The 22,601-nt window shown below is 37.7% G+C and overlaps 1 protein-coding gene across 7 annotated transcripts in view; it reads right to left on the bottom strand.

Annotated features, from left to right (window-relative positions):
- Window positions 1-22,601, bottom strand: part of KHDRBS2 (KH RNA binding domain containing, signal transduction associated 2) — a 487,677-nt gene that overhangs the window by 82,738 nt on the left and 382,338 nt on the right. For all 7 annotated transcript variants that reach the window (XR_014774012.1, XR_014774013.1, XR_014774014.1 and 4 more), the window contains one exon: window positions 3,033-3,115. Coding sequence is in view for 1 of the 7 variants with exons in the window: in XM_084754861.1 (XP_084610987.1) it covers window positions 3,033-3,115 (83 nt within the window). In the remaining 6 variants the exon portion in view is untranslated. The remainder of the gene's footprint in view (window positions 1-3,032; window positions 3,116-22,601) is intronic.

Raw genomic sequence — 22,601 nt, 5'->3', positions numbered from 1 at the left:
CATAACAACAAACAAGTAAATCAATGGAACAGAAGGACTGAATAGCAAATGTTAGCATCTTTAGCCCACTTAATCTCAACAAAGGTACTGAAAACATTATATAATACATTAGAGAAAGAACATCATTTATAGGAAATTGTACCAGGAAAATTAGAGAAATACATGTAGAAGAAAGAAACTAGATCCCTATTTTTCTAACCTGTCTAAAAATCAACTCAAATGCCCTAAAGATGTGGTAGTTTGACTAGGAATGCCTGCTATAGACTCATGAGTTTTAGTGCTTGAGCTATAAGGAGTGACACTATTAGGAGGTGTGGCCTTGTTGGAGTGGGTGTGGCCTTGTTGAAGTAGGTGTGGCCTTGTTGGAGACAAGCTTTGTGTTCTCATGTACTCAACTTAGGCTTAGTGTGGGAATTTGCTGCTGCCTGTAGATGAGGTTGTAGAACTCTCAGCTCCTTCTCCTGCACCACGTCTGCCTACGTGCTGCTATGCTTTCTGCCATGATGACAATGGAATAAATCTCTGGAGCTATAAGCCAGCCTCAATTAATTTTTTTTTTCTGTAAGTGTTGCCATAGTCATGGTGTCTCTTCACAACAATAGAAATCTTAAGACAAAAGATATTACTGTAAGACTTGGAAGAAAGAAAGAAAGAATGAATGAATGAATGAAAGGAAAGAAGGAAGAAAAGTAAACACTTCCAGAGGAAAACAAAGACATTCACTTCATGACCCCAGCACAGGCAATGAGTTTTAGAGCAGAACTCCAAAGTTGATAGAAAAATAATTCAAGAACTGGTGAACAGGATTCTGTCAAATAAAAACATTTTTTTGCTGTACGTACGGATACAATCCTAAGAGCAAAGGAGACTTCCTATCGCATGGAAGAATATCTTTGCCAGCTACTCATCTGATAGATAACTGATACCCAGATGAGACCAAATAGTCAAAATATAAATAATCCAAGAAAAAAATATATACGTGATTTTAATAAACACTTCTTAGAAAAGGGGGAAGAGGCATAAATAACCAATAAATACAAGAAAGATAGCCCTCCATATTCTTAGCCATCAGGGAAATGGCAATCAATATTACACTGGAAGTCCATGTTACACCAGTGAGAATAAAAATTATAAAATAATAATAATAATAATAATAATAATAATAATAATAATAAAACAAAACCAAAACATCCTAGCAAGATTGTAGAGCAAAGGGCATCTATAGGCATGGTTGGAAGAAATTGAAAATAGTACTGAATATTGTATAGAGAACTCTCAGAATCTAAAACACACCTGCCATATATGCTAGCCATACTGCAGCTAGATACATCTGCCAAGCAAATAAAATCAACATGTGAAAGCGATACCTGGCTACTCATGGGGGCTGTGGGTGGGCTTATTTTCAGTTATGAGATGGCTTCTGCCTATGCATACATCTACAAAAGAACAAATGGGTGTGCTATATAGTTTTATGTTAATTTGACACAAGCTAATGTCATCTGTAAGTAGAAAACCTCAGTTGGGAAAATAGCACAATAAGATGAGGCTGTAGGTAATTTTCTTAATTGGTGATTGATAAGGGAAGACTCAGTTTATTGTGGGTGAAGACTCTCCTGGACAGGCAGTCCTGGATTTTGTAACAAAGTCAGTTGAGCAATCCAGGAGAGCAAGCCAGTAGGTAGCATGCGTGTCCCACCCCATGGACTCTGCTCAGCTCCTGTCTCCAAGCTACAACCTAGATTGAGTTCCTGTCCTGACTTCCTTCTGTGATGGACTATGGTGTGAAAGTAAAAGCTAAATAAACCCTTTCCTCTCCTACTTGCTTTTGGTCATGGTGTTTTATCATAGCAATAGTAACCCTAACTGGGACAATAGGTTAAAAAAAGTATGTGTATATATATATACACCAGCGTCTTCTTTATTACAAAAAGGGATAAAATCCTGATACATGTATGAAATCGAATGAAAATGGAGATTACCACATCAAGTGAAATAAGCCAGACTTAAAGACAAATACTGCCCATTTTCTGGTAATTGTAGAAACTGAAATAACAATGAAATGGCCCTGAAAGTGGAAGAGCATCTATTGGGTCTTAGGAATTGACCAGAAAAAGAGGAAGTGAAGCTAAGGAGGGCAGAAAGTAAAACCAGAAATTGACATCAGTAGAAATGCCACAGTGAACCTTATTAATCCATATAATAAATATGTGTTAATATTCATGAAAAAGAAAACAGGCTGTTGTGTTGTTCTGTATATGACATTGTAGAAAGGGCAAGTTTGCAGCAACAAGAATGAAATGTGAATTCCACAGTGTGTGAAAGAAAAGGGAAACATTGATAATAAGAAACATCATTACAAAGACAAACTTTTGGGCCAATAGAATTCTCTACATATTTGTTATCGATGGAGCTGGTTGCACTGTAGCTGACATTTGAGAACCTCTTACAAGAAAGCTTATCATTTGTAAGCAATATTTCAATAAATCTGACCTCTAGGTAGGACAACTACATTAACATTACTAATTCTACGTCAATGTAAAGAGATATTCAACAACTTAAAGATATTGATGAGAAAGAAGAGTCGTTGTTTCTTAAATTTCAGGAAATATTTTTCAGTTGTCTATTCCCATCTTCTCAACAGCTGTCCCTGGTGATTTGCTTTACAAATAAAAAATTACAGATTTATAAAATACGCACCCTGAACAAGTGCCTGCTTTTTACATTAAATTATGAGTTTACTAAAATAATTCCTGCAAATAGTGGTGCTTCGTTAAGTATAACATTTTTTAATGAGTTCATTGGATAATAATCACCCTGTCTCAAGTTACACACTACTGTTTCCTTGTTTGCAGTTACTTGTTAGAGCTACTGTATTTACCTCTTTGGGTCTTGTAAGCTAATAGTTTAGCAAGGTAATGGAGATTATGGCAACTGCTTGAAACCTTAACACAGTGTAACTATAATTCACGCGCATTATACAAAATAGAGCACAGATAACACCTGGAAATGTGATTGGCCAGCACATGCCTTACCTTTGTGTTGGGGTCACATAGCTATTATCATAAGCCTCATAGGTCTGGTCATCATATTCACCCCCATAGCCATCATCGTACCCCTGAAATATAAAGAAATACAAGAATTTTTACAAATCAGATTGTTTTTATTTATTTTATTTTTATTTATTTGTTTATTATTTATTTATTTATTTATAAAAGAATTTATGTCACCATAAGAATATATTTTCCCATATATATACATATACACATAAAATTTATAAAACATGAAATACATAGAGAAAAGATTTAATTCTTGTTAATTAAACTCTCAGTCTACCAAAAACACAGAAATGCCTCTTGTTACATCCATTTACAATATATATATATATATATATATATATATATATATATATAATAAAGACCAGTTAAGAAAATATAATTAGAAAATGTAATTCTTCCATTTCAAAGTATGTGTAGAAGCTATAAAGAGATAGCTCTTCTTGAAGAGGACTCTGTGTTCAGGCCCTAGCATCCACATTGGATGTAACCCTGGTTCCAGGGGCTCTGGCACCCTCTTCTGGCCTCATGTGCACATACCCCCCCACAGATATGTATACATAAACAATATTACAATTAATATATCCATGGAAAATAAATTATGAGTATCTAGGAACACTAGTCTAATAGTGGCGGGCCTACTCAAGAGCATTGTTTTCTCCTAATAACCATCGCTACTAAGACAGAAAACATAAAGTACAGGGTCCTTAAATTGTGATCAAGTTTTAGGGAGTAGATTCACTACTGAAAAGGTAAGTAAATAAATGAACAATCAAATAAAAGGAAAGAGAAAAGAGAGAGTGTGATTAAAGTACTTTTAGTTTGTTATAAACTTTATTGGTTTTAAATCTTGTAAGCAATGTTGTGTGCCAAGTTTCGTTAAATTACACTGACAAAATGATTGGAGATTTGTCATTCTAGGGTGTGCAAGCAAGCTAGCAATTACATGCTGCAGCTATCAATCACTCTGTGAGTGATTCAGTTTTATTTCCCTCTGTGCTCATTGACTTTAACCCCTATCCATTCATCTTGACTACTCCCAGGTCTGCCTCTAGGTCTTCGCTGGAGCAATTTTCTCCCTGAAACACACTTGCCCCCTTCCTTACCAGTTCATGCTTTCACTTCACTCTGGAGACTTACAAATTTCCTTTGTCTTATCCCAGAAATTAAAAGTGAAAATTGTTAAATTTTTCATGGTCATCTTGAATAAAACTTTGAAACCAAATAATCTGAAAGCTAATATTTTATCACTGAAGGATTTGTTTTTAATTTTTGAAAGTTTCTTTTTTTTTTTCCCTCTCTTCCATGTAGTTGTTTTTTATTTGATGTTATTATTTATACATAATACATTCTGAGTCTAAACTCTGTGCCTGTATCTGTCCCATTCATGGATGTCATCATATTTTTGTGTGAAATATGAAAGAGTTCTTTCATGTATGTGTTTAAGTATTCTAATTTATCTACCTTTTAATTTTTTTTAAATGACTATCCAATGTTATCTTCCAAGTAATACTCATGAAATAAATTTTGCAATTAAAATAATTTATAATAAAATAAAGACTTTATATATAAGTTATTTCAAAAACACTAAAGGATTTATGTCAACAAGGTGGAGGGAGATACTTTTCTGGGTTTATTTCCAATGAGCCATTCTCTTTCAGCCCTTTCCTATAGCATTTCATTGCCCTCTGGTTCACATAGATGGGCTACTGGACCTGAAGGTGGATGAGTTCTCCTAATTCTTTGTGCAGCCACCACTGGCCTCAAATTCACGTAATCCCTCTTGCTCTACATCCGCCCTACCTGCCTCCTAAGACCTCCTTACACCATTCCCTTATAAGAGGTTCACCTTCTTCTGGATTCCATCTTGTTGTTTAAATATTTCCTCTATAATTTCTACTATACAGGATGCTTGAGAGATTTTATTTCTTCCCACTATTTCCTTTATATCCCATTTCCTTCCTAAAGTAGCTTTTTTTAGGGGCAGAAGATGAAAAAATTAAATTGTGAAAAAAAGGTAAAATGATAACATAATAGAAACTCACTCATCTTTTACCGACTAATCTGCAAATTGCTGGCATCTTACCCATTTGTATTATTATATGTTATATACACATCATATGATATTATGTATTACATATACATATTAAAGCCATTTACAAATCAATTATTGAAACATAGATAAACTCTAATATCAATAACAGTCATAATCTAATAGTAGTTTTACATGATTTTCTAAGAAAAAACATAGTTTATTGTTTTTAAATAACAAATATTCTTTAGAAAAAATTAGCTTAAAATTTAGAGACAACAGTTTTTACTGCTTTCAAGATTATTCATATAGTTTCTGATGTATAACAAAATATGATAACATTTTAGTTTTTGACTCCTTAGAATTCTTTATGTTCATATATGGTTGATGAAGGTCAGGGCGCTGGTTTGAATTAGAATGGTTCCCCCCCCATAGGCTCCTGGATTTGAATGCTTAGTCACCAGACATTGACACTATGTGAAAGGATGAGGAGGTGGTCCTTGTTGGAGGAAGCACATCACTGGTGGTGGGTTCTGAGATTTCGAAAGCCCAAGCTAGGCCCAGTATCTCTCTCACTCTGCTGCCTGCAGATCCAGATGTACATCGCTCAGCTATTTCTCCAGCCCATGTCTGTCTGCAGGACATCAGGCTCACCATCACAGTGATAATGACTAACCTTCTGAAAGTGTAAGCCAGTCCCAATTAAGCGCTTTCCTTTCTAAGTGTTGCCTTGGTCATGGTGTCTCTTCATGGCACTAGAACACTAAAATGGACAATGAAGCATGTTCCTTTGTATGCTAACAAAAGATTAAAAAATAAGATAATGGAAATAAGTTTGGGAAATAATTTGCCTTTAAAATGTTTTAACTTCTGATTTAATGATTTCTGCTTCTACTATTGCATGTTGATGTTGGGAACTTCTGTTGCTTCTGTATGATGAAGGTTTGACTTTCTTTCCCTTTCTTGATGCTTTTCCCAGTTGTTGGTGGCCTTTCTCTTTGTCGCTGTTTTGTATTAGGTTTTGGTTAACATGTATTAACTGTCTGTGTTACTGACATCTAGGGCCATAGGTATACAGATGCCCTCAACACACACAGCTCAAATGCAGCCTCCCTTTCCTAACCCTGCCTATCCGCTGTGTGTGAAAAAGGAGTGCACATTCAGGTAGGGTTTTTTTTTTCTTCACTACATGAGATTATGTGCAGCATTTGTTTCTCTGTGCTGACTTATTTAAGTTAATATCTTCCAATTACACCCACTTTACTGCAAATGATGTTTCCGTTCTTATTAATAGTAGCTGAATAGTAGTACTCTATATACAGGGCTCTAAAATTGCATCATAGTCTGCTTTTCAGGTTTCCGTTCCATTGTTCTGGCTACATAAATAGTTCTTTTACTCTCTAGAGCTATGGGGGTGGGTAAAGAAGGCAGGACTGAGTGGTGAGTGGATGGGGGCTGGCATTAACTGTAAAGTGATTAAATTTTAAAAATCTAGAGGTAAAGACCTCCTAATACAGTTTGTGTTGTAGGTTAGAACTGTAATGGGTCGTTTCATCTCATGTAGTTCTTGTCATTTTATTTTTACTTGATGGGGAGTTCTTCATCTTCCTTGTTCACATGGGACATTTCACTTCAGTTACACACATGAGTTACTAACAGGGTGTGGAGAAGACTCCCACAGTGCAGATAGAGTTTAAGCAGGCTGTTCTCAGCTGAGGAATCACCTTTCCTCTTTGGTGGACAACAGTTCCTAGTCCAGGTGGATTTTCTAAGAGCTGTCATCGATAGAGCAATCCTGAACATTACCCATAGAACTCACCACGGTGGCTAACCGGAAGACTGGTTTGAGCCACTGCAGCTCTCAAAAGATTTGAATATTTAGTGTCTATGTTCTTGACCCACCACCAAATCTTAGATAAACCATGTGGCTGCACTCCTTTTCCCTTCTTACTCTGGACTTTTATACTCTAGCTTTGAATAGAAAGTAGGGACTGAGACCAATTCTGATATTTGTATCTTACATATTAAAACTGGAAGCACCTAGGTTGGGCTAATCTCTGCTTATAAGTGATTATATTCCATGTGTGTTTTTCTGGGTCTGGGTTACTTCACTCGGGATGATCTTTTCTAGTTCCATTCATCCATTTGCCTGCAAATGTCAAGATTTCCTTGTTTTTAAATAGCTGAGTAATATTCCATTGTGTAAATGTACCACAGTTTCTTTATCCATCCTTATGTCGAGGGACATCTAGGTTGTTTCCAGTTCTGGTTATTATAAATAAAGCTACTACAAACATAATTGAGCCAATGGAGAGATTCCACCCAGTGGGGGATTGGGAACAGAGACTGGGACACGCAACTGGACTCTGGGCAAATTGTATGCAAGAGTTGGGGGATGGAAAGATGCAGGGATTGGGTTGAGAGGGATTGTCAGGCGCTCCACAAGAAGACTGTTAAGGCTGGCAGATCTGGACCCATGGGGGCCTGCACAAACTGATGCACCAACCAAGGACATGGCAAACGTGGACCTAGACACCCTGATCAGATGTAGCCAACAGACAGCTCATTCTCACAGGGGAGGGCAGGAGCAGGGGACTGCATCTGACAAGAACTCTGGTGCCCTTGATTTGATCACTACTCCTTACGGGTGAGGTCCTGTTGGAACACAGAGGAAGGGGATGCAGGCTATCCAGATGAGACCTGATAGGCTGTGGTGAGATGGTGGGGGAGGAGGACCCCACCTGTCGGAGGTCATGGGGAGGGGAATAGAATGGAAAAGGGAGGGAGGGTGGAAACAGGAAGAGTGAGGGGATTACAATCAGGATGTAATGTGAATGAATAATGAGAACAACAACAGCAACAACAACAACAATAATAATAAACTTTAAAAAAAGATAGCAGGATGAGCAAGACCTGAAATAAGCCGTTGAGCAGCACCCCTTTGTGGCTTCTGCATCAGCTCCTGCCTCCAGGATTCAGCCCTGTTTCAGTTCCTGTCCTGACTTCTTTAAATGATGAACAGTGCTGTGGAAGTATAAACCAAATAAACCCTTTCCTCCAAAACAAACAAGCAAACAAACAAACAAACAAACAAAAGCCTGGAAGCAGTTAGCTGAGGCAGGAGTCAGTGTAAGGTCCTATTTTTATGGCTCTGATACCCTTCCCTGTCTCTATCTTATGAAATTCTGCTGAATCCTCAAGGTCATATCATATGATGCTTCTTAAGGAAGTACTTTTTGAAATTACTCTTAGTTACTATAAATTGTTATTTGCTGTAACTGGTACCTACAGCGTCTACACATATTATTTTTCATTTTTATATATTTTTCAGGTTCTAGAGTTTTGGTTCCTTAAAAAAAAAAAAAAAGGAATATACCAGTTAATGACTTGTTTAGCCTGTGGTATTCACTATAGTATATTCCATGGAGTACTCATCTGATTAATCTATATTGAGTTGCTAATGTAGCACAAAGAATATTCTTTTACAGGGTAGATACGATTTGGTTCAAATCAATCACAATGCAAAGAAAAAATACTCCAGGTGGTCAGCTCTAGCAGTACTTGCCCATTTTTCAAGAATAATATGGCAAGTTGGTCTGGTGAGAGTATAGCATTTTAATTCCTCATGCACATTTTTACTTGGGTAAAATCTTACACTGAAAATTCTGAGAATGGATAGCTTCCCTCTTAGTCCACAATTTCATAAAGGGCAAGGATCAATTATTCTTTGTAATTAGTTACAAATGAAGAAAAAATAAGTGCTTATATGTTTGTGTGTGTGTGTACACATTTTTGTTTTCTAATATTTGGCCTATTTTTAAAAACAAATTTAAGTAGAAAGTTTCTATAAGCATGAATATTCATGAATGTGTACATATGTAAATGTTTAAAATAAACAGCTCTGTATAGCAGCAAATGGCACTAATTAGTCCACAGTCACAGAAAACATGTTTGCCAATATTCCAGTCTAAGCATTCAAAACAAAGCCTTATATTATTCACAGGTCAATCCTCCCTGAATAAACCTGGCTTTGTAAAGAAGATGGAACAAAATAAGAATGTTCTAGAAATTAGGCAGGGAGATGTATGATAGCACAACCCAAAGGGTGACCACTTTGGGTTCATCCTGCTTCATTTGACCGTTCCTACCTAGACTGCCAATGCAGGTATACCACCATGGTTTTTTTTCTATACTGTACCTCAATTTCTATGCTGTTAAAATGGTATCAGCTACCACATAATCTCATTGTAGGAATTTAATCACACTGACACTGTAAAACACACCATGCCCAACATATGGTTGTTCAGGAGCCTTTTCTTGTCATGGTCTTAGAAGCTGGATTGGAAGAACATTTTGAATAATTTAGAGAGCACGTGGAATATGAGAGGGCAGAGAGAAAACAAACAGGAAGAGAACCAGAAAATTCTGATTTATGTAGAAAATATAACCAGAGTTAGCTCTCTGCCATTGTTTTCTTGGACATTTGGAATAGGGACTAAGAATGTAGCTTGGTTTCGGCTCATGCATTAACTCCTTCCATCGATAATTGTTGAGCATCCATTGCAGTCTAGGGACTCCTCTAGAAACTCGCCTTTAGGAGCTATAGGATTTTTTTTAAAAAAAATTGCCACAAGAAGAGGATTCCTGTAGAGCCACCCATTGGAGGCCACAAAGCTTAAGCCTAGTGCATCATTGAAGGAAACTGGTGATTCCTCCCATCAGACTTCATATACCAGTAGCTTTCCACCTGGGACGGGAGGGACTTTTTGAGACTTCTCCATCAGTGCCGGAATTTTGGTTGACTTGAGCTGAAATTTGGGAGCCGGGTGATGGAGGGAATGTTTGTGCAGAGTTAGAGGAAGGACTGGGATTCGATTTGATCAAAACACATTGTATATACTCATGGAATTCTCAGAAAACAAAAGGGAACCCAGAAGAATCCTATGTGAAGAGATGCCATAAAGGCATGTAGCTACACAAAGGAAGTGGGATACTTCATCCGGCCCTTTTCGAGAAAGAACTGCTGTTTGCTTTTCTGAGCCTGCAGAGAAGATGCGGACAGTAAAGTCCCGGTGTTAAAGGACACACAGTGAGAAATCAGAGAAGGGTTAAAGCCAACTGGCTAGCAGTGTGAGTTACATCAGTGAAGCACCCTTCCTGTCAGCATGCAGCAATTAAAGTCATTGGCTAGAAGAGACTCTTGCTTCCGTTTTCTCCTGTTTCCTTAAAGAAAACACTATTCTATTCTAACCTGTGAGTGCATTGCATATAACAACCCACTTTATTGTAGAGGCTGAAAATAGTACTGAAGATGGCCGAGTCTTTAAGTGATGTTTGCAAAAACACACCGAGTACACCTGACGTCTCAGCAAAAGAAAAAAAATGTCTGTAATAAGCTCCTTCTTCTGTCCATAGATGTATGATCTTCCTACAAGGGGCTATGACTTATTTCTTTGTGACATATGGCAAGAAAGAACATAGTTTCTAAAATATATTTTCTCTTAATATTTTTTCATATTTGTGCACCTTTCTATTGTTTGGTTTTCTATTCTTTCAATCAAATGTCTTAGGCCTTCATAGCATCCTTAGAAAGCAATCTTGGCTGTATTCTGGATTCTTCCTAAGTCTTACACAACTCACTTTTGGTACAATATAAGGTATAGGTCTAAATTAAAGGACCTAAGAAAGTGAAACTGGATAACGTTTATAATTTCCTATGAATTATATATAATTTATTTCTGAGTATTGTATAAAGACAGTGTAGAAAACAAATGCATATTACTTCGACTATGTAGCTATGCAGTGCCAGACTATTTTTATATGCTTCAGATAATGTAATGAATTGGGGCAGGAGGGATGACCAACTTAATGGCGATTTGGGAACCAATAAAAGGTTATGAAAATTTCAAAGGAATCTTGTAATCTCATATGAGTCTACTGTAGCATGAAATGGCTACTGGCTCACTCAAGGAGATCAGGAAATGTCTAAACATTTAAAATAGCCTTTGTAGGTTCTCCAATAGTAGGCACAGTAGCTACTATGGGATCACTGTGAAGGAGTGTCTAAATCTGACTAGGATTTGCAAAACAAATTTCAGGGGAGATCTTGTTTGCCATATATGTTAGAGGGCACCTGGGAATACTTCAGGTAGATAAACAGACAAAGTGAAATCATTACATTACATTTTGTCAGAGGGTAAACGTACAGACTCACAGCGAGCCACCAAGAGAATCAGGATCTGAATTGGGATCTTTTAGCAGGTGTGCCTAATCAAAGGTCTAAGTGGTTTTTTTTTTCTTTTTTTCATTTGATTTTTTTTTTAATATAGCTTGGACATTTCCCCTGAAATCTTGCAATCTATGAAAGCTTTATCTGATGTCATTTTCTTACAAGGAGGGTTATATATTTTTGGAAAGGGAGAATATTGGCCAAGAACCTCTATCTATTCCTTAGTTGCTGTTTGAAATGTAGGAATTATGTACTAGAGAGATAATGCTTACCCGCTACCAATACACAGGTAGTAATTGAACTAAGCCTGTCTGTGGAGAAGAAATGCACAATTCAAGGCAAATCATCAGCTGACAATCATATTGGATAGAAGAAGACAGCATTCTACAGTGGTCTACCATCTTCAATATGTGGGTTTTGTTTGTTTCATTTTTAGCACAGACCAATGGGAATTTCTTGCTGTGTTCTTACGGCCATTATTACCTCAGAGACAACAAGGTTTAATGACATGGAAACATAAACAGTATATTAAATAACCTTTAGAGCTGGGGGGGGGGGTTTAGAGGCAGAGTAATTGCTTAGCATAAGCAAGGACCTGGGTTCAGTCCTCACCAGTAAAAATAAAACAAGTAGCCACCAGAAATAGAGGTTTTCTTTTCAAAATGTGTGTGTGTGTGTGTGTATGTATGTGTGTGTGTGCGTGTGTGTGTGTGTGTGTGTGTGTGTGTGTGTGTGTATGAGAGAGAGAGAGAGAGAGAGAGAGAGAGAGAGAGAGAGAGAGAGAGAGAATATCAAAGAGACAGAGAGACAGAGAGAGAGGGAATCTAGTCTCTTGGGAACATCTCAGGACCGTTCTGTGGAGCTCTGCTTTTACCATCATGTGAGATCTGTAGCTTGAGATCTGATATTGACAGTCAGCCTTTAATAGCAAGTGACTTTATCAGTTGAGCCTTCTCACCAAGAATTTGAGGTTTTTAATCACTACATATTTAAAGAGTTTTTGAAATTTGAGGATTTCCTGTCACTTAGGACAAGAATGTCTGAAAGGTGGGGGAAACTTGGCTTGAGTTAGAGAGGAGAAACAAGTCCCAATGTGCCATTGATGGTGAACGCAGATAACAATAAAGCAGGAACATTTCAAAAAAGAGGAAGAAAAAGGATTGACATGTTTTACCACAAATCAATGATCAATGTTTGACAGAATAAACATTAACTCAATTGAAAATTATGAAAAAGTCACTGAATCACAAGCTCACATGGGACTTGGGGGACAGATCAGTGTGAAGCATTGTCAAGCATGCATGAGGCCATGAGCTTAGCACTACAAAACATAAAAATTACATATGTGTACAACTTTTGTGTCAATTAGACATAAGTAAAAACAGAACGAAGAATTCTCACAGAAAACACCTTAAAATGACTCTCAGCATGTATTTTGGAAAATGGGTGTCTCAAAAATTGTCACAGACAGTGCATCAAACCTTTTTGTGCTGATTCCTCCTATTTCAAAAGTTACATTGGGGCATAGGGAGCAGCAAACATTGTAGATCCAGTGGTCAAATGTTGGCAGTTTCTGGAAGTACAATGTGATACTAATAATAAAATATACAGATCTGAAAATTTTTCATCTAAAGGAAAGTGAAAAATGTCTTGAAAGACTAGGTACTCATATAATATAACACCTTACCAAAAATCATTTGGACTTTCAGATGCATTTATTTTCATTTCATGAGTATGTGCATGGGTATTGAGTATATAAATGTGGACCATGTGGCCAGGCGCCTGTGGAGGCCAGAGGAGGATGATAGACTATTTAGAGAAGGAGTTACATGTGGTCCTGAGCTGTTTGACGTGGTTGATGAGAACTGAACTTAGGGCTTATGCTAGAGTGGTGTATGCTTTTAACTCCTGAGCTAGCTTTCCAGGCCCCTCAACTGGAAAGTTAATTCACATGCAATTTCATATTGGCTTTGCTATCAATTTATATTTTAAATTAGAAGAAACATAGGTGACAGATTATTTGGTCATCATCCTTATTTCAGGTTTTACATTATGGAAAAGTCAATGGATATTAAAAACAGAACAAATAAAACATTGAGTAATTTCCAGAGCAAGGAAGAGAAAAAGAAAATAAATGCCAACAATCAATAATCAATAATAAAAACCATGAAACATTCTAGAATTTAGTAATTTAGTTATCAGGGCCAGAATCATAAACCTGTCAAAAACATTAAAATGCTAGACACTAGAGCAGTTTGTAAATGGTGACCTTTAATATCATTAATGTAATTAGCCAGTCAAATGGGAACTTGACATTTATTAGTTAAGTGTGGCTAATTCTTAAATGCATGTTCCGTTCTTAGCTTAATGATTTAAATGATAAAATGCAGAGACTGCCTACTTTGTGTATGACCCTTTCTTACTTGAAATAGTCACACAATACCACTAATTGTAAGATATACGTAAAATTTTATAAAATAAAACATAAAATGCCAATACTTTACAGTCACCACTTCCTTAATATATAATCCTCAATGTTTATGACCAGTACACCTTGACTTTGGGCATACACATTTAAATCTTTCCATTCTTAAATATTATATTTCCCTAGGTATGTTTATCACACCCTTTTTTCTTGACATAACACAGATGTGTTTTGTAAAGTAGATGTGATTCTAATGGTGTCTTCCAATGATTTTTATATAGAAAAATGTAGCTTCCAGTTAGTACGATGGCTAACAATGTCTGCATAGCTCTCTGATGTGTAGCTTTTGTTACTAACGAAGCCAGTGAGATTTCTCACTTTGAGAAGTCATCATGTGCTGAAAACTATCCCAAAATATAGGACACATCCACTAAGTGACTGCCAACAGTCTAGATCTTACGAAATAACACTTAAATTGGTGGACTTTTTCTAGGAATTTGTTGAATGAGGCCCTAAATGAAGTGTTCTATGATATCATCACCTCTATGTAGAGCGTATCTATGGAACAATCTTCCTGTATGTCTGTACACTCAATATGATGCTGCAAGGTACATGTTTCTGATATGCCTTTTTTTCAGAAACTAAACATTCCTAAATGTCACCAGAACACCCCTGACAGCCCAGCATACGTTACCTAATGTTCCATTTTAACACACTAATCTCTGAGGATGCTACTACTAATTCATAAATCCACCGATAAAATAAAATAACAAACATCAAGAGGAACATATGGAAGAAGTTATATATATTTAAGCTTGAAGTGAAAAATAGTCCATTAAACTCACATACAAGAAGCATGTATTTAGAGAACACAGAGTAGAGAGAAATATAGAACGACAGATGACATATGTTCTCACTAACTCAACTCACAGACAGAAAAAGAAGGGTAGTTACAGAGGGTAGAGGTTAGGGATGGCAGGAGGTTATTGTCATGGAATCCAAAGTCCTCAATGGAAGACCAGTATCCTTTTCTTCCCTATTGTACAACATGGTGACAACAGTTGGGAGAATGTCATGATTTCACAGTTCCCAAAAGCAGATTTTAAATGATCTTACTTTTAAAAGCTCAGTATTTGAGTTGACAGCTAGCTTACCTTATTTTAAAATCATTTTAAATTGTATTCATGAATCATATCACTTTGTATGTTACAAACTTATACAAACTACTTAAATGTATTGTAAAAAGCGGCATTTTGTCCACAAGGGTTTACATAGCTTTATAGGAATATTTCAAGAGTTTTCCAAGTTATCCATCCTAACGCTGCTTTGTGGACGGTAGCACAGGGCATGGACTCCTGGGTTAGAAAAGGGGACTTTACTATTCACAGCAAGAGATCTATAGTAAGGGTGCATAATCATTTGTGTTACATCCATTTGTGCCCCTCGTCCCAGAGGGAAGGCAGCTGGCCAAGTTGAATGCCTTATAGGAGAAAAATAGTAAGATAAGAAAAATTTCAAAATTAGGTCCTTTAGGGGATGCTGCCTGCTTCTCGTTGTTGTTAGTGGCATAAATAGTCACAGACAATAGAACATGGAAGAACATGTAGATTAACCATGGCCTGGTGTATTTGGCATACCCAGTAAGAAAGCAGAGGGACAGGCATACCCTTGGGCAGCTTGTGTCTCCACAAGAGTGAGGTCCTGCAACACTGAGGTAGTCACACTGTTGAGAACAGGCAGAATGTCACACTGTGTCCATGTCTACTTGCCACTTGGAAAGTAGTTGACAGCAAATACTTTATGTTTATTTCACAGTTATAATTTGACATATTTCTCCCTTTATAGCAGCCCTTTTATCTCCTAAATTCCTATAATAGTTTAGTGGTTACAGTGTCAACTATAACATATAGTCACCCAAATTCAGACGCATATCTTTTGTGAGGCTCTCCAGTTAATGAAGAATCTTTTTTTTTTTCTTCTTCAGCCTTTATTGCGGGCTATGGCATACACTACTTACATCCACAAAACAAACAAATAGATGTCGTTTTTAAAAAGGCACAAAGTCCTTTCTGAAATTTCAGACAATTTTTTAACATTTAAAAAAGCTTAGTTTTAAAAGCATATTTTCCAAAAAGCAAGAGCTATCTTCAGGAAAACAAATCCCTAATGCAGAATCTTAATATATTCCCTCAAAATATTAATTTCAAGTCAGCTTCCTATTGTTGGAAATAATGAATGAAAATTAATTTTCAAAGTTGCCCATGTTCCACAGTTCACTAATTATTTTTGTTGATCAAACTATTTGTGACCTAGGTTTGCAAGTAGGTCATTCTTAATCATTGGCACTTGTAGTAACTTTCAGTTAGAAATAAAAACTATATAATAAAAATGGCATCACAAACACTACATTAATAAAAATAATAAAATGGGAGACAAGGAATCTTTGTTAATTAGAGAGTGCTCTAAAATTATTATTAAAATTAAATCTCTTAGAACATTTTAGCTACTTTTCTCTATTACACTGAAATTGTATTAACATTGTATGTGGGTTTTTTTTTTAAAGATATCATTATCAGTAGGGTTTGTCTTGTCCCATTTTCAATAACCCTTTTAAACATGTTAGAAATCCAGCAGCAGTATGCTCAGTCCAGCTGACCAGTTGAACTCTGATCAGGAAGATGCAAGTTTATAGTCATACCGTGCCAGGTGTTAATGCTTTTATTTCAATATAGCACTGCTCCCTGAACCCCGTACTGACTGCACTGTTCCTGTCTTAGAGCTTAGAAGTCAGTTGCATAAGTCTCAAAGGCCTACTAGCTCACTCAGCTGCTAAAAGACAGGAAATTGCTAGCGCTGTCAGAACTAGGAACAAGAAGAAGCTTTAGTAGACAACTCATGTTTTTCATTTGCAAGTACCAAAAGGTTAAAGATGAAGGCAAGGGCAAAGACACAAGTGAAGACCTTGTCATCACAGGAATTCAGGAGGCTGACTCATGGAGAAGGCAGGCTGTTGCAAAGAGAAATATCACAGCAATTTCTTACAGTGATATGAGGCTACAGCTATGAGGTGGTTTTTAAAGATTTATTACTATTTGGAAATTTTCATGTGTACATGGTGTCCTTGGAAGTGTGCTACAAAAAGACATTTCCGTGCAAGTATATATTGTATATGTTAAACATATTCCCCTTCCCGATCTGTTTTCTTCTTCTTCTTCCTATTGTCTGTTAACTGCTTGTCTCTCTAGACTTCGGACAGTGTTGTTTCTACTTCTATATGATATGGACACATACACGTTTGTATCTCTGTACAGAGCCTAGAACTACAAACAAAAGAAAATAGGCATGCGTCTTTCTGAGACAGGTTCCATTCCCTTATTACAACTATCTGGAGCCTCATTGATTTTGCTGTGAATGATATAACGTCGTTTCTTTATACGGCCCCAAGTTCCACTGCATATAAGCTCTATTTTCTTTATCCATGCCTCTGCTGTGAACAGGGTGATTCTATGGCATAGCTGTTGTGAACAGTCCCCCCCAATAAACATTGATGTGTAGGTATAGTCTGTGATACTTTGTGTCATTTGTGTAAAAACAAGGGAGTGGTACAGCTAGGTTGGCCATGCAGCAGATCTATTTAATACACATCTAAAATGAAGGGACGGCTCAGTAGGTGAAGTGCTTGGTGCAGAAGCATGAGAGCTTGCGTTTGGATCCCCAGCACTCACATAAAGTGCTGGGTGTGGCGGTGGGTGTGCCAGTGCAGAGAGGCTACAGCTGGATTCCCTGGGGGCTCCAGGTGAGCTCCAGGCACACTGAGAAACCCTGCCTCAAAACAAACAAACAAACAAACAACAAAGCAAGGTCAAGAATGAAATAGGAAGACTCTCAACTTTGACCTTTGTTTTTGACACCAATATTCATGGGCATGCATACACAAAAACAACATACACACACATATATACACTAGAAAATATGGCAATATTTTTGTCATTCTTATTTTCACAGAATTGCTTTTGGAGATTTGGGTTCTTTTGTGCTCCCATGTGAAGTGTGCAGGGCAAAGGTATTGGTTGTCTTCTTGTATATTTCTACAACTTGTTCTTTTTTGTCCTTGTTCTTTGTTTGTTTTTGTTTTGTTTGTTTCTTTTTTGAGATTGGGTTTCTTCCTGAACCGGGAGGACATCCATTAGCTAGGCTGAATGTAGCGTATGCTTCAAGTATCAGTGCGTCTCCACTGCTGTTCTGGCCTTGGCATTGCAGCTGGGTGCTGCCACCCTGTGCTGTGCATCTATGTCTGTGCTCAAGACTGAATAGGTTCTCCCATCTGTGTGGCACCAACTGCCACATCTCTACAGCGCCTTGCATAGGAACTGTGTTTCTGGAAGAAAGAGGCGCTGGAAATTTGATGGCAAATGCACTGGAACTGTGCATTGTTTTTAGGAGTAGGGACATTTCACAATATTAATTCTTCTAATTATTGAAGGTTATGTCATCTTCTAGTATGTTTTATACTGCGGTTTTAACCAATCAGCTTAAAATGCTGACATAAACATAAATTATCTTATCTTATTCAGGGAGGCTTATTCAACTTGACTATTCGAGAGGATGGATTAGAGGAAACAGCGTAAAGCCAACACACCCCAAGAGCCTCTGCTATGCTTAGTAGTATTCTGTTATTTTTTTCAAAAGGCAATCTTATGTCTTTTAAAACAAGAGCATTCTAACATGATATATCTACTTAATATTTTCCAGTCCTCCCTAAACATTGGAGTTTAGATCTTTAGCAACAGTTTTTCTAATTAGAGAGCAGCTGAAAAGTCTATTGCTTGCATGAATAAGTAAAATGTTTCTTATATTTTTTTTCACATAACTGTTACTTTCCAATAAATTATGTAAGGCAAATAATATAGAAGTAAAATAACTAAACCAGTTTGGCATCTTCATTTTTATGAGTTTTTTTCCTAGTGTATGAGAACCAGTATAGCTGACATTTCTTTATTACTCCAAGAAGAAGGCATTTGTAATTCTTCTAGGATGCTGGTGATTAAAAATATATCACTATGTGGCAACGCTCTTGTCTTTATTCATCTTTAACTTTCTGTTACATGTAAAAAGGTGAGTTGCCTTCTAAAATGTGGTTCTGATGTTAGTCACGACAGCTTTATTAATCCGGGTTCTGGATTTTTTCCCCTTAAAGAGGCAGAGTGGAGTGATACATAAAATGTAAATATTCAAGTTAACTAAAGCTTTAAGATTAAATTATTTCACCTTGCATGTACAAAGGCTCCAAACTGTAAGCTTAAGTTCCGATCTGATCCATTCCCTTCCTTCTTACGAAATGGGGCTTTGTGCTTTCCCTAGACTGTTTACACATCTCTCAGCTAATGTAATTCTCCTGTCCCAATCTCAAGCAGCTGGGGTCACATACATCCACCTCCAGGGCCAGCAGCTAGGGTCACAGACACCCACCTCCAGGCTCAGCATTGTGTTGATTTGGAATAGACTGCTCTTGAAGATACTCCAGCCAGGCCTCAAAATTAATAAAGAAAAAAAAAAGACCAAATGAAAAATAGGCGAGGCCTTACTTGTAGCTGGTCTTTCAGTTGGCAGTGTTGGCACTGATGCCCTACTGGTTCTATTTTAAGTTTTAAGTTTTACATGGCATTTCTTTAAATAATTCTATCCACAACTATTTTAAATGCATTGTCCACAATGTTCTGTCTTATTAATCATATTCACGAGATTGTACAACTACCATATGTACCAGTGGTCATATGGAAATCCTTTCATCAAAGGACAATTTAAATGACTACAGTATTGGAATTACTTATTTTTGTGAAGTGATTCTTTTCTTTTCAATTTACCACAGTGTTAGTTTATAATATTAACGTGTCTCCCTTATTTCATACCCAGAGACTTTATGTATGCTAATGTGCTGCCCAGTAGGTCGTTTTATGATGGTGGGTTTTGTATTGTGTGATGTTCGTTATGGCAGTGTAGTCACCAGCCAGATGTGGCCAGTGAGCACATGGTGGCTAGCGAAAGCTAGGACCTGAACTTTTAATGTTACCCAATGTTAATTCACTTGATTCCAGATTTCAGCAGATCTGTGAGGATTCACTATACTAAAGTTGGAGCACATCGGGGACAGAATTATATGGTGTTCTTCAACTGACCAAAAATCTGGCTAATGTCTATTTTCTTTTTCAGTTCAAACTCAGGCACAGGGACGACAGTGACATTTAGTTTTATAAGGGATACTACTTTTATTGAAAACGTTTGCCATCAACTTCTCTTTGGTCATTACCTACTACTTTTAGAAATGACATATGCTCTTCACTCTTCTCTTTTGTGATTTGAGTGATCTGGCTTTTCAAGTGAATGAGTAGGATAGACTATGAATTCGGATGGCGTTTCTTGAAAAAATATTTCTTTCTCAGTGTTTACAAGCCGGGTGTCGTGGTACACGCCTGTAATCCCAAAACTCAGAAAGGCAGGTGATCTTTGTGAGTTCGAGGCCAGCCTGGTCTACAAAGCGAGTCCAGGACAACCAAGGCTACACAGAGAAACACTGTCTCCAAAAAAAAAATTTTTTTAAATTTTTTTTTTTTTAGCTTGGTGTGGTGGATCACACCTTTAAACCCAAAAGTCAGGTAGACAGAGGCAGGTGGATTTCTGTGAGCTCCAGGCCAGCCTGGTCTACAAAGTAAGTCCAGGACAGCCAAGACTACACAGAAAAACCCTGTCTTGAAAAACAAAAACAAAAACAAAAAAACAAGCAAACAAAATCAGAGTGTTCACAAATAAAACCGAGATCAGATTAACGATATAACACTCTTTGATAGCTCTGAGGAAAATTTAATATTTCAACATCTTAACAGCAGCGGAGGAAACCGGCATCATGTCATACACAGAGCATGTGCCTCACTCTAGGAGCCAAGAGCTTACAATGTGACACAAGGAGGAAAAACATTCAGAGCAAAGGGAGCAAGGCCATCAGTGAGTTACCCCAGGTCTGGACTCTGTGTGGCGCCCCGAGTCCTATATGCTTTGATAAAGGAAAGTAACGTCTTCGTGTGTTAGTGTTTGGATGTCGTCACCTGGCAAAGCGAAGAACTGTGGCTACAAAGATTAATCTGATCTTCACGTTGTGACTCACAAAGGCCAGAGAACATCTTTGCTCCCTTCGGCAGCACCAGCTTTGCACTAGGCAGTTTGAAGTTCTGGGAGTCAGTGTCTAGTAAGGTGTCACAAGCGACATTGCCTCTGAGCTTCTTCTCTGTGCTTTGGAAATGCTTATCTGTCTGCTCTAAGTTTATGTGACCTCTCCTCCATGTCTTAATCCTTTTTCATTCTAAAGACACTAATGCTATTGCATTTGGGCACTCCCTAGAGATTGTACTTAATACTTTAAATTACATGTATTTATGTCAGGGAGTAGTGTCTATACAAGCCATGGCTCCCTAAAGATGGACTAAACTTAAAATCTTCAATTACGTTTAGGTATTTTGTGGGGGCCTCTCTTTCTCCTTCGTCCCTCTCATTGGCTTTCAGGCATCCTCCTTTGGCAGGGAACACAGCCATATTAGCCTTTCTCTGGAGGCATGCTGTGTGTTCACAAACTGCAGGAAGAGAAAGCTTGCTTAGGCTCAGTTTTCAAACTCAGGAAAGAGGCTCATGCTCAGTTTAGGTTGGGCGTTTCCTGTCATCATAGCTTGTGTGCCAGTGAATGCTATTTGGCTGGATCACCACTCCCAGTGAGTGGAAAGTGTTCTATTCTGGACATATAAAACTAATTAGTAAACCAGGCATAAATACCTTCAAGGAGAGAGCATTGCAATCACAGTCCGATTAGCTGAGGTAATGAATAAGATGTTATGCTCATTTGTATGTGGTGCAGGTATGTCTGTTTTTTGTTTTTGTTTTTGTTTTTTGTTTTTTGTTTTTTGTTTTTTTTCCCCCTTAGGGCTGTGTGGGAAGGGTGTGGTGATAGGGAAGAGGAGACAGCAGAAATGTCCATCCTCTGTTCTAAATCCTAGTAATGTGTACGGGGGGGGGAGGCAGTTCACAGTCACCGTGGGTGATGTGTCCACATCTCTGCACAAGAATCCTCAAACATCACTTTATTTAGAAAAGTATTTTTTTCCAGATGTAATTATATTAATTCTGAAAGCAAGGCTGATGTATTCAAAGATAACACGCAGGAGTACAGGTGCTTTGAAGACAAGACAGAGTGGGGGTGATGACGCACCCAGGTTTGAAATGTTGTTGTGAACACAGAAGACGCTTCACAAAATACACAGAGAAAATATGGCACGCTGACACTCTCCTTTTGGACTTCTGGCCTTAGGGGCAGTGGAAAGATTTGCATCAGCTCTGGGTTTCAGGGACTTTTAGCTCCCAGCCACCTGCCTCTGGATTTGCAGTGAGGAAGGACAAGTCTGAAGGGTGTGGCACAGCTTGTGCGAAGTGAGCAATCCGGAAGGAGGAGGAAGGGCAGAAGCAGCGGAGAGTGAGCCAGACAATAGTCTGCAACGCTCACCTTCAGAGACTTGTTTCTACCCACTAGGTCCCGCCTCTTAACAGCCCATTCGGCTGATGCATTGATGATGCTAGCACTCACGTTATCCAATCACCTCTCAGTAGTGTCATCAGTCAAAGGCCAAGCCATCAGCACATAAGAAAGAAAAGCTAAAAGGTGCTTTGAGAGGTCAGTAAAAAACAAGCCTCTCAAAGTATCAGTGTGAGCTCAGATTATATTTGTACCTATGTGACATCTAACAAATAACTATCCTATGAGGTTGTACATTAATTAGTTTTAGGCACTTTCTTCTCTGAACAGGATGACAAGTGTGGGCTTAT

This window comes from Acomys minous, assembly GCF_964271855.1.
Source record: "Acomys minous genome assembly, chromosome: 13".
Taxonomy (NCBI): Eukaryota; Metazoa; Chordata; class Mammalia; order Rodentia; family Muridae; genus Acomys; species Acomys minous.
This window is presented reverse-complemented; position numbering and strand designations above follow the sequence as displayed.